The 18,589-nt window shown below is 42.0% G+C and overlaps 1 protein-coding gene across 2 annotated transcripts in view; it reads left to right on the forward strand.

Moving 5' to 3' along the window:
* si:dkey-71h2.2 (low density lipoprotein receptor adapter protein 1) overlaps positions 1-18,589 on the forward strand; it is a 184,330-nt gene that overhangs the window by 45,530 nt on the left and 120,211 nt on the right. For both annotated transcript variants that reach the window (XM_051924490.1, XM_028796375.2), the window contains exon 2: positions 18,151-18,293. In XM_051924490.1, the coding sequence (XP_051780450.1) occupies positions 18,151-18,293 (143 nt within the window). The remainder of the gene's footprint in view (positions 1-18,150; positions 18,294-18,589) is intronic.

Below are 18,589 nucleotides of genomic sequence, written 5' to 3' on the forward strand. Positions count from 1 at the left end.
TCTCATCTGGAGTACTGAGTACAGTTTTGGTCTCCTGTTGTGGAGAAGTCTTCAGAAAGGCAGTCAGAATTTGGATTTTATTGCACAGCATAGGAAACAATTGCAGAGCGCATAAAGCCGTCTCATTTCATGAAATGATCTTGGTGGTTTGGGTCCGGTTCATTTTCATTTCAGTTCTGATCATAAAACATCTCTGTTTCGTATATATATTTCTCATCATCCACTTTACGTTTTCTTTTGTGGTGGACAGCTGTGATGGGACATCCTGATTACGGAAGGACCTGGGGAGAGTATTTCTAGGACAGTTTCTCCCCCCGACTGACAGGGGGCAGCCCCCTTGGTTTCCAGCAGGGCCACGGGTCATATTCATGGGAGCTCAACCCTGCGCATGGACGCTTTCAGGGCGGCCGAAAGAAGCTCATTGGGCATGTGGAGTCCTTCTGGGCGCCCTATAAAAAGGTGCCAGTTGCCAAAAGTGAAGGGTCAGAGTCGGGAGGAGGAGGAGTGAAGGTGGAAAGACTGGCGGCAAGAGAGACTGTGTTGTGTTGGTGATTTTTGCACGGTGCTGAACTGTAAGTAAACTGTGTGCTCTGTGGCAAATGGTGTCCTGCCTGTTTGTGTCGAGGATAGGGTGGCTGTACGCGTCCTGGGCATCATACTTTGTAATAATGGCCCTGTGCTGTACCTGTTTTCATAACAGTTACCTCGCCTTGTAAATTCCTTTCCCTAATAATCATCAATCTTTTCATAATGATCATTAGGACTCGAAGGTCATGCTTGCTGCCTGGCCCGAAGCTGACTGTCATCTGATCATGTTTTACATTCCTCACATTTTCACATTCCTAATCTTGAGCTAATAAAAATTGAAGGCCTTTTAATTGATCAGTCCTCATCATTACGTTGGAACCAGGGTGACCCACAAATGAGAAACTGAACTGTTCAATTAAAATTTGCTTGTTGCACCAGCATCAGTAAGACTAAAATCCTAGGCAGTTGTGCTGGTAAGCGCAGAACATGGCTTCACTGATAAGAGCTCAGCTGCTGGAGCTGAATGCAGGCAGCTGTTTTCAAGAATCAACTCGACCGAAGTCACAGGTGGCGCAGTGGTAGTGCTGCTGCTTTGCAATAAGGAGACTGTGGAAGATTGTGGGTTCGCTTCCCAGTTCCTCCCTGTGTGGATAGCGCTTTGAGTATTGAGAAAAGTGCTATATAAATGTAATGAATTATTTTATTAAACAACTGTATAGGTCAATCTTAGCTAATACAATGCAGCTTGCTTTTAACTTGATCATCTAGAATATTTATAAGCCTTAAAATATTAAATTAAATGCCATTTAAAAAATGTTTATATGTTTAAATGTTTACACAGGCTTGGCCCGCAATAGAAATAAAATCCTGCAGTACTTCTTTAATTTCCTTGCTTTGTACCCCAATAAGTACAAGTCATTGCCAATATGCTAACAACCCAACTGTGCTTCACTCACTCAGAATATGGAGCTGATGTAGGAAGTATTTTAAGATAGAAAAGCCTTTGTCTGTGGCACCTCTGCATGAGAACCAACTTTTTCCTTCCTCTGAAACGTACGCAGTTTTTAATGTCTAGAAAACATTTGGGATTAAATCACTTAGTGATCTGTACATAGACAACGTCTTTGCATCCTATGAACAATTACACTCCAAATTTAACTTTCCAGCAACACATTATTTTCACTGCCTTCAAATTAGAAACTTTGTTAATAAACAGAAATTGCCCAATTTTCCTCACCTCTCACCTACCTCTATGCCACAAGAAATGTTAATCAGTTTTGAGGACTCAGACAGCATTTCTGTAATATATAAAAATATTTCACAGTCCCTCCCTTTTAAAGATCCCAGAGTGCAGTGGGAAAGGGATCTCTCACTCAGCATCTCAGAAAAGGAGTGGAAGGTAGCAATGCCCAGAATTCTCTCGAGCTGCATATGCACAAAGCATACAATTATTTAAATAAAAATTATTTATCAAGAACATCTCTCTTGTTTAAAATTGTCCAAAATGTTTCCAGGGCAAGATCCAACCTGCAAACGTTGCAATCGAGCTCCAGCCTCACTGGGCCACATGTTTTGGGCGCTGTGCACCAAATTAACATCATTCTGGACCAAAATCTTTAAATGCCTGTCACACAGCCATGGGGTCACAATCCCTCCTAATCTACTAACAGCTGTGTTTGGTGGGCTCACAGAGGGGCTTAAAGTGGAGAAGGGCAAACAAACTGTAATGGCCTTTACTTCACTATTAGCACATAAACTTATCTTGATCAACTGGAAGAATCCTAACTCTCCTCTTTTAAGTCAGTGGTAACTGATGTTAGATACAGTATTATCTGAAATTGGAAACATCTCTCCAGAGATGTTCAATCGGATTCAAGTCTGGGCTCTGGCTGGGCCACTCAAGGACATTCACAGAGTTGTCCTGAAGCCACTCCTTTGATATCTTGGCTGTGTGCTTAGGGTCGTTGTCCGCTGAAAGATGAACCGTCAACCCAGTCTGAGGTCAAGAGTGCTCTGGAGCAGGTTTTCATCTTTCCCTTTATCCTGACTAGTCTCCCAGTTCCTGCCGCTGAAAAACATCCCCACAGCATGATGCTGCCACCACCATGCTTCACTGTAGGGATGGTACCAGGTTTCCTCCAAACGTGACGCCTGGCATTCACACCAAAGATTCAATCTTTGTCTCATCAGACCAGAGCATTTTCTTTCTCATGGTCTGAGAGTCCTTCAGATGCCTTTTGACAAACTCCAGGCGGGCTGCCATGTGCCTTTTACTAAGGAGTGGCTTCTGTCTGGCCACTCTACCATACAGGCCTGATTGGTGGATTGCTGCAGAGATGGTTGTCCTTCTGGAAGGTTCTCCTCTCTCCACAGAGGACCTCTAGAGCTCTGACAGAGTGACCATCGGGTTCTTGGTCACCTCCCTGACTAAGGCCCTTCTCCCCCGATCGCTCAGTTTAGATGGCCGGCCAGCTCTAGGAAGAGTTCTGGTGGTTTCGAACTTCTTCCACTTACGGATGATGGAGGCCACTGTGCTCATTGGGACCTTCAAAGCAGCAGAAATTTTTCTGTAACCTTCCCCAGATATGTGCCTCAAGACAATCCTGTCTCTGAGGTCTACAGACAATTCCTTTGACTTCATGCTTGGTTTATGCTCTGACATGAACTGTCAACTGTGGGACCTTCTATAGACAGGTGTGTGCCTTTCCAAATCATGTCCAATCAACTGAATTTACAGAGGTGGACTCCAATGAAGCTGCAGAAACATCTCAAGGATGATCAGGGGAAACGGGATGCAGATTTGAGCCTTGAGACAATCCTGTCTCAGAGGTGTACAGACAATCGAGCTCCAGCCTCATTGGGCCACATGTTTTGGGCGCCGTGCACCAAATTAACATCATTCTGGACCAAAATCTTTAAATGCCTGTCAGACAACCTTGGGGTCACAATCCCTCCTAATCCACTAACAGCTGTGTTTGGTGGGCTCACAGAGGGGCTTAAAGTGGAGAAGGACAAACAATCTGTAATGCCCTTTACTTCACTATTAGCATGTAGACTTATCTTGATCAACTGGAAGAATCCTAACTGTCCTCTTTTAAGTCAGTGGTAACTGTTGTTAGATACAGTATTATCTGAAATTGGAAGAAATAAAATTCTCACTTAGAGGGTCTGTGCAGAAGTAACATTTTAGAATAAGCATTTAAATTGAGGAAGCAGAGTTTTTCCCCACTTTTACTGCATTTATCTTTATTCATTTATCTATTTACTTATTTTTACTAGCTTTAAGTTTTACTCTGCTGGCCTACCTCTCTTTTCTCAGGGTGGGGGTTGATTTGTTTCAAACCTTTTTTTTTGTTAAACTTGAGTTATTTGTATGGAATGCTATTTGTTTTTAATAAAGTCAATAAAATCCAAAAAAATTTTAAAACTAAGTAAACCTAATGTTTATGACTTAGGGGTGTGGGAAGAAGCTGGAGAACCCAGAAAAAAATGACCATTCGGACACTGGGAGGTCGTGCAAAGAAAACGTGACAGGGTCAGAAACAAAATCTGGGTCCTGCCAACTGTGAGATTTCAGCTGTAACCACTGTGCCGTTTTTATAACACACTTTGTAGGACCCAGAAAAGAGGAATAAATCAGAAAATGAGAAAAGAAAAAAGATTTATATAGCTTCATACCACACTCCGAGGATACCTCAGCAGTTCTGAGCTGGTGCTGTGTTTGGTGCCTGTAGGCAATATGCAAATCAGTCAATTAATAAAATATAACTATGCATTGATCTAAAAAAGAAAAAATTTGAATCTACTTAAAAGTTCGTTTACAGATTTTTTAAAAAAAGCACTGATCTGAATGTTGTGGGGGCGTCAGTAAAGCAGAAAGTTTGATAAAAGCGTAGGAGAGCTGATGTTAAACAAGCCTGCATAACGAGAAGAGACCCCCCTCGTGATCCGAAACCCACTTGAGATGATGGAGCTCTCCTCTGACTCGCCCGGGCTGAGATACCAGCACTCTGCTCTGAGTGTGCAGAGAGGACACGGGTTCACCTCACACCCATTGAGGATGGCCTGAGAACGAAAGGCGTTACGGTGTTAAAGAGGAAGGGAAGCCATCCAAACTGTGACTCAAAATGGCTAAAAAATCAATGAATAAATATAGTTTGAAAAAAGCAAATGGAAAACATGGTGTGATGAACCTTCCACTTTCTGATGATGGATCCCACAGTGCACAACGGGACATTCAAAGTCTTTGATATTTTTGTGTAACCATTCCCTGTCTTGTGCATTAAAGTGGCATTGTTTCCAGTGTTGTACATGAACGAGTTCAGAAAAGTGTGTTCATTAAACAAGCTCATTCTTCTAAGAACGGTGAACTTCACATAACGTATTTGCAAGTGAAGAACTTGAACGTGAGCGAGTTCAGTTTTAGGTGACATTCTGGATCTGGTTTAGGTCCAGATTAAGCGTTTTGCCTTACCCTGTAATGTAGGGGTGGAGCCGAACCCGAATACGGTATTTGAATACGCACAAACAGTGGATATTTATGAATATTTATTTCGTACAAATTTTTTGCCATTTATTTGTATTTAGAAAAAATAACATAAAATCAAATAGGCACTGTCTGTGTCTGTCTGCTTGTGCTTAAGTTGCACCCCTGCTGCCACGAGCACGTGGTGAAGCTCCGCATTCGCTTTTCGAAAAATGTACTTTGCGAGGCCACTTTAGATTTTTCCCTGTTGGACATGCAATATGTGATGTGAATTTTGACCAGCAGGGTAAAAGGTTAGTTCACCTACACGCTGGTTTCACAGTCACCATTTGTGTCACATGGTTGGAAATAGAGCAGCAATTTTTATGTAACTTGCATCTATTTAATTTCTTTGTTTGACCGGGAGGATATTAGCATACAGTGCATCCAGAAAGTATTCTCAGCACATCACTTTTTCCACATTTTGTTATGTTACAGCCTTATTCCAAAATGGATTAAATTCATTTTTTTCCTCAGAATTCTACACACAACACCCCATAATGACAACGTGAAAAAAGTTTACTTGAGATTTTTGCAAATTTATTAAAAATAAAAAATTGAGAAAGCACATGTACGTAAGTATTCACAGCCTTTGCTCAATACTTTGTCGATGCACCTTTGGCAGCAATTCCAGCCTCAAGTCTTTTTGAATATGATGCCACAAGCTTGGCACACCTATCCTTGGCCAGTTTCGCCCATTCCTCTTTGCAGCACCTCTCAAGCTCCATCAGGTTGGATGGGAAGCGTCAGTGCACAGCCATTTTAAGATCTCTCCAGAGATGTTCAATCGGATTCAAGTCTGGGCTCTGGCTGGGCCACTCAAGGACATTCACAGAGTTGTCCTGAAGCCACTCCTTTGTTTTCTTGGCTGTGTGCTTAGGGTCGTTGTCCTGCTGAAAGATGAACTGTCGCCCCAGTCTGAGGTCAAGAGCGCTCTGGAGCAGGTTTTCATCCAGGATGTCTCTGCACATTGCTGCAGTCATCTTTCCCTTTATCCTGACTAGTCTCTCAGTCCCTGCCGCTGAAAAACATCCCCACGGCATGATGCTGCCACCACCATGCTTCACTGTAGGGATGGTATTGGCCTGGTGATGAGCGGTGCCTGGTTTCCTCTAAATGTGACGCCTGGCATTCACACCAAAGAGTTCAATCTTTGTCTCATCAGACCAGAGAATTTTCTTCCTCATGGTCTGAGAGTCCTTCAGGTGCCTTTTGGCAAACTCCAGGCGGGCTGCCATGTGCCTTTTACTAAGGAGTGGCTTCTGTCTGGCCACTCTACCATACAGGCCTGATTGGTGGATTGCTGCAGAGATGGTTGTCCTTCTGGAAGGTTCTCCTCTCTCCACAGAGGACCTCTGGAGCTCTGACAGAGTGACCATCGGGTTCTTGGTCACCTTCCTGACTAAGGCCCTTCTTCTCCGATTGCTCAGTTTAGATGGCCGGCCAGCTCTAAGAAGAGTCCTGGTGGTTTCGAACTTCTTCCACTTACGGATGATGGAGGCCACTGTGCTCATTGGGACCTTCAAAGCAGCAGAAATTTTTCTATAACCTTCCCCAGATTTGTGCCTCGAGACAATCCTGTCTCGGAGGTCTACAGACAATTCCTTTGACTTCATGCTTGGTTTGTGCTCTGACATGAACTGTCAACTGTGGGACCTTCTATAGACAGGTGTGTGCCTTTCCAAATCATGTCCAGTCAACTGAATTTACCACAGGTGGACTCCAATGAAGCTGCAGAAACATCTCAAGGATGATCAGGGGAAACAGGATGCACCTGAGCTCAATTTCGAGCTTCACGGCAAAGGCTGTGAATACTTATGTACATGTGATTTTTCAATTTTTTTATTTTTAATAAATTTGCAAAAACCTCAAGTAAACTTTTTTCACGTTGTCATTATGGGGTGTTGTGTGTAGAATTCTGAGGAAAAAAATGAATTTAATCCATTTTGGAATAAGGCCGTAACATAAGAAAATGTGTAAAAAGTGATGCACTGTGAATACTTTCCGGATGCACTGTATATGGTTATACGTGGTGTTTGTTGCTGGGTATAACTCAATAAGGTTTTAAATTAAAAAAAGTCTTCATAATTATTGTATTTTATTCAAGAACACTGCAATAGCCTAATATAAGGCATGCAAAATTGAAAAAAAAGTAAACTTACGGGTCATTTATTCTCACTCCTTAAAAAATACAAAATGAACTGAACATGAACGAGTTCAAAATTGAAATGGTGAACGATTAATTTATTCATTTTAATCTGTGTGAACCAAACTTTGAGCTCGTTCTTTTGAGGTGTGAACTTGCACAACACTGTTTGTTTCTCACATCAGCAGAGTGCTTCTTTGTCTTCATGTGTGCAGTGATTGTCCAACAATGACTATGGCCTTACAAAGGGGGCTTTTGATATCCAGAGAGACAGAAAGGACTAACACACAAGTAAAGCCTCATGATGTTTAATTATGGCCGACAAATGACTGTCACCTTCGTGTTGTTTGAGATTCATTTGTCATTTGTGTAAACCTGGAGCTTCCAAAACACAGAGGTTTAAATACTTAGGCAGATAGAACTTTGGAGTTAATAATAATAATTCTTAACATTTATATAACACTTTTCACACTACTCAAAGCGCTTTCACATAGGTAGGACCCGGGACAAGAACCCATGATTTTTCTTCTTCAGTTCAATATCTAGAGAAAATGCTTCATTTGGACTTTGGAAATGTATTGTTACCGCATACGAGTTCCCATTACAAATACTAAATGGATAAATCTGTGTAGAAATATTTTGTCATGCAGAAAATTAAGAATTGCTTTCAAGGGGATGGAACACCTTTGCACACCACTGTAAGAAGGATAAACTATGAGGAACAAGTGAAGCAGTTTAACTTTTTCAGTTTAAGCAAGCGGAAATTAAAAGATGACATGACAGAAGTGTTTCAAATTATGAAAGGAATTTGTGCTTTGAATCTCAGCTATTACTATATTAAATTTTTCAACCAAAAAAACCCCCCGAATTAATGTAACTTACGCCACCCTAATTCAGGGTGTTCATCAGCAATGTAAGTAAAAATAAGGACTTCAAATAGGTTCATAATCTCAAAAAGACATTGTAGAATAATGGCACAAGAACAAAATAAAGATTTGGGGATTGGCCCAGTGTATTATCTGGCAGAGTAGTCAAAAGAGACTGAAAGCTGTAAACATCCAAAAAGACAAATGATAAATGAAAAGATGGTGAATTTACATTGAGGCGGCAGGAAATAGGGTGAGGTCATCAGGTTGGAACGGAAGTGAGGCCATCAAGGCAGGACAGAAGTGAGGTCATCTGGAAGGGAGGAAAGTTAATCTTCCGTGGTTCTTTAGGAAGAAAGAGAGAAGGCATTAGTACCCTTTACTAACCCTTTTCCCTGGGTTTTCACACCCTGAATTGGACCCTTTGGCTGTCCCCAAATCGCATGTGTGTGACAACATTCCAAGCGATCAAAGACAACACAAAACAAACAAGAATGTAATGATAGAGTGAAGTCCATAACCTAAATTAAAATTCAAAACTATACTTAAAAAAGGTCAAAAAAGAATAACAAAATCATGGGGTGTAATGGTGTATAAAATCTACAAATTATTCTCTATGTTTTTATTATATTTTGCTCAAACCCAACAAGATGAATACAGATGCAGGACACTTGCATAGGCATTATAATATAAAAGGCATATCCACTTCCCTTACACCTCATTTTTATAACAGTTGTTCACAGCATAGTGCTAAATTGATTTTACAGCCTGAGAAAGGAAGACTGAGTCGATACCTCAGGCTATTGATTACTTTATGGATGGACATCTGGGACAAAAATTTGGTTTACAACCTGGGAAAGGAAGACATGCCGATTGTTTTAGGCAACGTCAAAAAAAAAAGCTTTTGTTATCTGGGAAAAGAGAGATTAAAGAGTTTGAGCAAAATTCATCCATCATATCGGCAGCCAGCCAATCAGGTGCATGCAACAATCATGTGTTGTGAAACCACAGCATGAAATTTAATAATAAATATGACATGTCTGAAAGCAACGTCAGAAGAGAAACAGTGACAACGGAAGAGCAACTTCAGAAAAGAAAACAAAGACACGTGCGACTAGTTTTCATCTGATCGTCAGTTAACGGCATTTTCTTGAACATTGATTGCTAAATCAAACACCGCCCTGGAACATTCATCCTTGACATCACTGATTCCTTTCAGAAAGCTTTTTTAAGACTATTTCATCCAGACTTTACTATCGATCTTATTTTCTATTACTTATCATTGCTAGTTAGTAAATATTAACTTATTTTCACCTTTCTATGCTTTGTCTAAATGTCTAGAGTGATTGAAATAATAAGGTGGATTTCTTTGAGCACCTGGTGCTGCTGCAGATTTGCCATTAACTCTGTGCTGCGAGGTTTATTAAGGCTGAGGGTGTGAGCTCCACCCAAAAGTAGGGAACAGTACGTAAAGTAAGGCATTATTGGCTGATAAATGGCCTATAGTCAAGAATCTTGAGCCTTTGTATGTTTGAATGTATTCTTGTAGACCAAAAGTAATATTTAGGTCTGAGATATATTTAAAACATCATATGTTGTTTGTGCCGATAAAAAGTAAGTCTCTTGAAGGGCTGAGAGAGTGACAAGTTGTGTTATTCTTATAGCACTTGTGTGGTTTAAAGTGCTAAAAGTTAGCCAACTGTGTGTGTCATTCGTAGGGCACTGTTGCGGTTAGGGTCTGAGTGTGTATGTATCTATGTATGTGTGTGTTATTATTTAGGGTGCGGGAGTTGACCAATACAATAACAAACTTGACAAGTGTAAGGGGTAAACAGACGATAACACATGGGGTGTACTTACTTTTTCATATGATGATTAGGTTAGATTAGATAAACTTTATTAATCCTATGGGGAAATTCAAATGCATACAGCTGCAGAAACATCAAAGACAAGGATATAAACTAACAGGACAGATAATACAGCCAGTCAATAAATAAATAAAATTAAACTAAACGAGTACATCGGGTGAATTACCTGATAGCATTGGGCTGAAAAGACCCCCAGAGGTGCTTTTTACCACTCCATGTTGGAATGAGCCTGTGGCTAAAATTGCTTCAAGAGAGAGCACCACCTGGAAGGGATTTTCATGATGGCCTCTAATTTTGCCCCCATCCTCTTTTCCACAACAGCTTCCAGTGTGTCCAGGGTTGGTCCAGTGATGTTGCAGGCTTTCCTGAGAAGTTTGTTCAAGTATCATTCTTCTGTAAAGCTCTGGTTGCTTCTCCAGGAGACTATAGCGCAGAACACCACACTGGCTACTATGGACTGGTTGGACATTTTCACCAGCTTGCTGCACACATCAAAAGACCTGAGAATGTTTAAGAAGTCTAGTCTGCTCTGGCTGTGCCTGTGTTGTTGTCAGATCAGTCCAGTTTGTTGTATATGTGAACCTCCAGGTCCCTGTAGTTCTGCACCACTTCCATGTCCTCCCCCTGAATGGTGACTGGTCTCATAGGCTTCTAGGCACGTTGGAAGTCCACCACTAGCTCTTCTGTCTTGCTGATGTTGAATCTTTCATGACTTTCCTGTATTTCAACTCATCTCCATTATTAATGCAGTCTATGATGGGTGAATCGTCTGACAATTTCAGTAGATAGCAGGTGCTGATATTGTGCTGGAAGTCTGTTGTGTAGAAGGTGAGCAGAAAGGAAGATAGAACAGTATCCTGAGATACTCCACCATTTCTGACACACGGTGCCTCACAAACTGCTGTCTGTTGGTCAGGTAGTCGATGATCCAGGAGATTGTGGTGACATCAAGATTCAAACCCTAGTCAGTGAGGCAGAAGGATGTTGAAGGCATTGGAAAAATCAAAGACCATGATCCTGAGTGCAGTGCCAGCTTTGTCCAAGTGGGAGAAGACTCTGTGGAACATGTACAGTCATGGTCAAAAGTTTTGAGAATGTCACAAATAATTGGTTTTCACAAAGTTTGCTGCTTCAGTGTTTTTAGATCTTTTTTCTGAGATGTTTCTATGGTATACTGAATTAGAATTACAAGCATTTCAGAAGTTTCAAAGTCTTTGATTGACAATGACATGAAGTTTTTTGCACAGAGTCAATATCTGCAGTGTTGGCCCTACTTTCTTTTCAAGACCTCTGCAATTCCCCCTGGCATGGGCCCAATCCTGACTGATGGCAGCCCATTCTTGCATTATCAATCCTTGGATTTTATCAGAATTAGTGGGTTTTTGTTTGTCCACCTGCCTCTTGACCACAAGTTCTCATTGGGATTAAGGTCTAGGAAATTTCCTGGCCATGGACCCAAAATTTCGATGTGTTGTTTCCCAAGCCACTTAGTTGTCACTTTTGCCTTATGGCCCAATGCTCCATCATGTTGGTCACCAAACTGTTCTTGGATGGTTTGGAGAAGTTGCTCTCAGAGGATGTTTAGATCCCCTTCTTTATTCATGGCTGTGTTCTTAGGTCAAATTGTGAGTGAGCCCACTGCCTTGGCTGAGAAGCAACCCCACACATGAATGATCTCAGGATGCTTTACTGTTGGCGTGATACAGGACTGATGGTAGCGCCACTCACCTTTTTGCTTTTTTCCGGATACCCCAAACAATTAAAAAGGGGATTCATCAGAGATACTGACTTTACCCCAGCAGTCCACAGCAGTCCAATCCCTGTACCGTTTGAAGAATATCAGTCTGTCCCTGATGTTTTTCTTTTCTTCTTTGCTGCCCTTCTTGACACCTACCAGGCCATTCTCCAAAAGTCTTCACCTCACTCACACCTGCCTGCTGCCATTCCTGAACAAGCTCTATACTGGTGGTACACCCTGATCCCAAGCCATGAATCAACTTTAGGAGACGGTCCTGGCGCTTGTGGGACTTTCATGGGCTCCCTGAAGCCTTCTTCACCACAATTGATCCTCTCTCTCTTGTTGAAGTTCTTGATGATCTGATAAATGGTTGATTTAGGTCCAATCTTAATCTTACTAGCAGCAATCTCCTGGCCTGTGAAGCCCTTTTCGTGCAAAGCAATGATGGCTGTTCATGTTTCATTGCAGGTAACCATGATTAACAGAGGAAGAACAAGGATTTCAACCACTGGCCTCCTTTTAAAGCACCCAGTCTGCTATTCTAACTCAGTCAGAGTGACAGAGTGATCTCCAGCCTTGTCCTCGTTGACGCTCTCACCTGTGCTAACGAGAGGATTACTGAAATGATGTCAGCAGGTCCTTTTGTGGCAGGGCTGACATGCAGTGGTTTTTTGGGATGAAGTTCATTTTCATGGCAAAGAGGGACTTTGCAATGAATTGCAATTCATGTGATCACTCTTCAGAACATTCTGGAGTAGATGCAAATTTGTTTATGATCCATCATAAAAACTGAGGCAGCAAACTTTGTGAAAATTAATATTTGGGTCCTGCAGTGGGCTGGTGCCCTGCCCAGGGTTTGTCTCCTGCCTTGCGCCCTGTGTTGTCTGTGATTGGCTCCAGCAGACCCCCGTGATCGTGTAGTTGGGATATAGCTGGTTGAATAATGGATGGATGGATGGAATATTTGGGTTATTCTCAAAACTTTTGGTCACGACTGTAGATGAGCGCATCCTCCACATGGATATGTGTCTAATAGGCAAGCTGCAATGGATCCAGATGTTCTGAAACCAGGGGGTCATACCTGTTTTAGGACCAGCCTCTTAAAGGTCTTAATAATGCATGAAGTAAGAGCAACTAGTCCGAAAGCCCTTGGATTGCCCTTTCTTTGGTAGTTGGGACCACACAACACGTTTTCCACATTTGGTGAACCAGTGCCATTATTGTCATGTACAGTGAAACTTCTACCTGACCATGTGCAAGTCAACATGTAGCATGTCGCGGGCAAAGTAGATGGGAGTGAGCTGAATAGTGCACAATCCCGCATGCCAGTTAAATGGACGATGGGACGTGCAGTAATTAGGTCAAAGGTTAAGGACAAGCTGAGTGTACAGGTGCTGGTCATAAAATTAGAATATCATGACAAAGTTGATTTATTTCAGTAATTCCATTCAAAAAGTGAAACTTGTATATTAGATTAATTCATTACACACAGACTGTATTTCAAATGTTTATTTCTTTTAATGTTGATGATTATAACTGACAACTAATGAAAGTCCCAAATTCAGTATCTCAGAAAATTAGAATATTGTGAAAAGGTTCAATATTGAAGACACCTGGTGCCACACTCTAATCAGCTAATTAACTCAAAAGCCTTTAAATGGTCTCTCAGTCGAGTTCTGTAGGCTACACAATCACGGGGAAGACTGCTGACTTGACAGTTGTCCAGAAGACGACCATTGACACCTTGCACAAGGAGGGCAAGACACAAAAGGTCATTGCTAAAGAGGCTGGCTGTTCACAGAGCTCTGTGTCCAAGCACATTAATAGAGAGGCAAAGGGAAGGACAAGATGTGGTAGAAAAAAGTGGACAAGCAATAGGGATAACCACACCCTGGAGAGGATTGTGAAACAAAACCCATTCAAAAATGTGGGGGAGATTCACAAAGAGTGGACTGCAGCTGGAGTCAGTGCTTCAAGAACCACCAGGCACAGACGTATGCAAGACATGGGCTTCAGCTGTCGCATTTCTTGTGTCAAGCCACTCTTGAACAAGAGACAGCGTCAGAAGCGTCTCGCCTTTGGACTGCTGCTGAGTGGTCCAAAGTTATGTTCTCTGATGAAAGTAAATTTTGCATTTCCTTTGGAAATCAAGGTCCCAGAGTCTGGAGGAAGAGAGAAGAGGCACAGAATCCACGTTGCGTGAGGTCCAGTGTAAAGTTTCCACAGTCAGTGATGGTTTGGGGTGCCATGTCATCTGCTGGTGTTGGTCCATTGTGTTTTCTGAGGTCCAAGGTCAACGCAGCCGTCTACCAGGAAGTTTTAGAGCACTTCATGCTTCCTGCTGCTGACGAACTTTCTGGAGATGCAGATTTCATTTTCCAACAGGACCTGGCACCTGTACACAGTGCCAAAGCTACCAGTACCTGGTTTAAGGACCATGGTATCCCTGTTCTTGATTGGCCAGCAAACTAGCCTGACCTTAACCCCATAGAAAATCTATGGGGTATTGTGAAGAGGAAGATGCAATACGCCAGACTAAACAATTCAGAAGAGCTGAAGGCCACTATCAGAGCAACATGGGCTCTCATAACACCTGAGCAGTGCCACAGACTGATCGACTCCATGCCACGCCGCATTGCTGCAGTAGTCCAGGTCAAAGGAGCCCCAACTAAATATTGAGTGCTGTACATGCTCATACTTTTCATGTTCATACCTTTCAGTTGGCCAACATTTCTAAAAAATCCTTTTTTTGCATTGGTCTTAATTGATATTCTAATTTTCCGAGATACTGAATTTGGGACTTTCATTAGTTGTTAGTTATAATCATCAACATTAAAAGAAATAAACATTTGAAATACATCAGTCTGTGTGTAATGAATGAATCTAATATACAAGTTTCACTTTTTGAATGGAATTACTGAAATAAATCAACTGTCATGATTTTCTAATTTTATGACCAGCACCTGTAGTGTGGTGGATAGAGAATCAGAGCACTCAAATGAAGTCGGAAGAGCGAGATGACAGGGGAGTCGCAGAGAGTGTGATGAGGAGCCTTCAGGTGGTTTTGTGGCTGGAGCTGTGGAGCTCAAAAATGGATCATTGAAGGCTACAAGACTCAGGGGTGGGAAAATGTCCAGAGGGGAAGAATATTCAGGGCTTTGCTGTGTACTAAGCTGAAGGTTGAGTTGGGGTAAACCCAACGGAGGAGCTGCAATGTATGCAAAGTCGAGACATCGCTGTTGTGTTGACTATGCTGTGTGCGACTTGCCACCTTCCCAGGATGGACAGTGTATCTCCTAGTTTTTATTGCTCTGACTTTTAGGGAAGATTTCTTTGTAGGATGCCTCTGTTTTAACCTGTTAAAGGATATATTTTTATTTATGGATTTAAAAAATATTGTACATTGTATTTGTTCCTGTAATATTTATTTGCATAATGACTTTGAGTATAATAAATACGCATTTTGCACTTTTTTCACTTTAAAACTGTTATTGTCTCCTCACTTGCTACTGGTCTATCCTCGGTCTACGAACTACAAGATGCCTCGACAAGGGACAATGCCATGGACTGCTGGCATGGGGCATCACAACAACACGTCTCCACTGTCCAGCACCATGGTTAGGAAGTAGAACTCCCTTAAATCAAAACGTCAGCATTTCTTAACTGAAAAATGTATTTGTCATAAATGTATTGTAAAAGACAGGGGGGCATCACTAAGCCCCAAAACACCAGATACACTACACTAAACAGTCCCACGTGCAAAATAGTCGGTTTTGTTTTCACAATATACCTCCAACACAGCTCAATCCACAATCCTGCCTTTCTGTCTCCAGGTGAGCTTTGCCTTCTGCCTCCCGACTCACCGGTGGAGGCTGGACGGCTCGCTTTTATGTCACACCTGGGAATACTTCCAGTACAGGGGCATAGCCAGGCGGAAGTACTTCCGGGTCAGGTGGAAGTCTCCAGAAGCCTTGACAGGGTTGTCCCTCAGTACTATGACTCCCATAAATCCCCTCGGGTGTCCTTAATGGGTCCAGGCCAGCTGAGCACTGCCATCTCTCATACTGTGCATGAGAAAGGTGCGATATAAATAAAATGTGTTATTATTATTATTATTTATCACACTGGAGCAGAAACTGCCCTGGATACACCAACTCCCCCTCCTTATCCATTAATTTATCCCTTTGCAAGGGATGTTGCTTCAGTTCCATCCTGGCCAGGTTATGACTTCTTTCATACTGTCCTTCTATTACGGCATCCCAGCTGGGAAAGGGTCCAGAACAGTGCTCATATTATACAACATACATTTTAGGTAGATTATTAGGAGTAGATGGGCTATTAATAAAGAAGACGTACTTGTTTGGGTGGCAGCTGGGTGTTACATAAGAACATAATAAATTTGACAAATGAGAGGAGACCATTCAGGCCATCAAGCTCATTTATTTAGCTAATGACTGAGCTGTCCCAATGTCTCTTTCTTAGACGTCCTCAAGGTTTCTGCTTCAATGATATGTTTCACCAGACCCAAAACCTCTCCTTAGAGAAGTGCTGTCTTATCTTCAGTCTTAAATGCACTCTCCCTTAATTTCCACTGCTGTCCTCAAGTATCTGATCCACCCTTAAGTTGACAGAATTCTACTTTAAGTTGATAGGACCTACTTTATAAATTACATTGAGGATTCTAAAGACCCAGATTAGGTCCCTAGGGGGTCACCTCTACTCAGACTAAACAGGTTTAATTAGAACATCTGAACTATCTGGATGAGAACAAGCCATTGAGCCCAACAAAGCTCGCCAGTCCTATCCAATTAATTCCTCTAAAATAACATCAAGTTGAGTTTTGAAAGTCCCTAAAGTCCTGCTGTCTGTAACACCACTTGGTCACTTATCACGTCACATGTCTGTGGTTCTCTGTGTGAAGAAAAAATTCCTAATGTTTGTGTGAAATTTACCCTTCACAAGTTTCCAACTGTGTGAAAGTGTTCTTGATGAAGTAATTTTAAAGTCACCATCTCGATCCATTAGACTAATACCCTTCATGATTTTAAACACTTCACTCAGGTCTCCTCTTAATCTTGTTTTGCTTACACTGTAATGGCTCAGCTCTTTTAATCTTTCCTTATAGCTCATCCCCTGTAGCCCTGGACTCCGCCTAGTTTCTCTTCTCTGGACATTTTCGAGTGCTGTTATGTCCTTTTTGTAGCCTGGAGACCAAAACTGCACCCAGGACTCCAGATGAGACCTCATTAGTGTGTTATAAAGCTTGAGCAGAACCTCCTGTGACTTGTACTCCACACATCAAGTCGCTATATAACCTGACATTCTGTTAGCCTTCTTAATGGCTTCTAAACACTGTCTGGACGTTGATTGTGTCGAGTCAACTACAACTCCTAGGTCCTTCTTGATGAACTCATTTTAAAGTCACCGTCTCGATCCACTGGAGTAATTCCCTTCGTAATTTTAAACACTTTAGTCAGATCTCCTCTTCATCTCCTGAAAAGGCTCAGCTCTTCTTGTCTTTTCTCATAACTCATCCCCTGTAGCCCTGGACTCCACCTAGTTGCTCTTCTCTGGACATTTTCGAGTGCTGTTATGTCCTTTTTGTAGCCTGGAGACCAAAACTGCACTCAGGCCTCCAGATGAGACCTCACTAGTGTGTTATAAAGCTTGAGCAGAACCTCCTGTGACTTGTACTCCACACATCAAGTCGCTATATAACCTGACATTCTGTTAGCCTTCTTAATGGCTTCTAAACACTGTCTGGACGTTGATTGTGTTGAGTCAACTACAACTCCTAGGTCCTTCTTGATGAACTCATTTTAAAGTCACCATCTCGATCCGCTGGAGTAATTCCCTTCATAATTTTTAAACACTTTAGTCAGGTCTCCTCTTCATCTCCTGAAAAGGCTCAGCTCTTCTTGTCTTTTCTCATAACTCATCCCGTGTAGCCCTGGAATCAGCCTAGTCGCTCTTCTCTGGACTTTTTCTAGTGCTGTTATGTCCTTTTTGTAGCCTGGAGACCAAAACTGCACTCAGTACTCTAGATGAGGCCTCACCAGTGTGTTGTAAAGCTTGAGCAGAACCTCCTGTGACTTGTACTCTACACATCAAGTCACTATATAACCTGACATCCTGTTAGACTTCTTAATGGCTTCTGAGCGCCATCTGCTAGTTGATCATGTCCAGTACACTACGACTCCTAAATCCTTCTCATTTGGTGGATTTTTGATTTCCAGGCCTCCAATTGTGTATTCAAACCTCACATTTTTAGTAATTCTCTGAGTTTCTCATAGTACGACACATCCTCAAGTCCTGGGATACTCCTGGTTGCTCTCCTCTACATAGCTACAAGTGCTGCTATGCCATTCTTGTAGCATTGTGTCCAGAACTGCACTCCAGATGCCGTCTCATTATTGAATTATGTGCCAAGCTTTCACTCAGCCCCTTTTTTTAACACCTTGTTGTATCTTTACTTCTAGAGCTTCCAGAGAACTGGACAGATACCAAGGAAACCCTACTGGAAGGGATGGTGTTCAATGTGAAATACCTTGGGATGACGCTGGTGGAGCAACCAAAAGGTGAAGAGATGGCATCAGCTGCAATCAGGAGGATAGTGTCAACGGTGAGTGTTTCAACTGAGATGACAAGACGTACTTTGCTTCGGTTCCATTCTGGCCAGGTTATGACTTCTTTCATACTGTCCTTCTATTACGGCGTCCCAGCTGGGAAAGGGTCCAGAACAGTGCTCATATTATACAACATAAATTTTAGGTAGAAGGGCTATTAATAAAGAAGACTTACTTGTTTGGGTGGCAGCTGGGTGTTACAGAAGAGCATGAGAACATAATAAATTTGACAAATGAGAGGAGACCATTCAGGCCATCAAGCTCGTTTATGTAGCTAATGACTAAGCTGTCC

This window comes from Erpetoichthys calabaricus, chromosome 3 (genome assembly GCF_900747795.2).
Source record: "Erpetoichthys calabaricus chromosome 3, fErpCal1.3, whole genome shotgun sequence".
In the NCBI taxonomy this organism is placed as follows: Eukaryota; Metazoa; Chordata; class Cladistia; order Polypteriformes; family Polypteridae; genus Erpetoichthys; species Erpetoichthys calabaricus.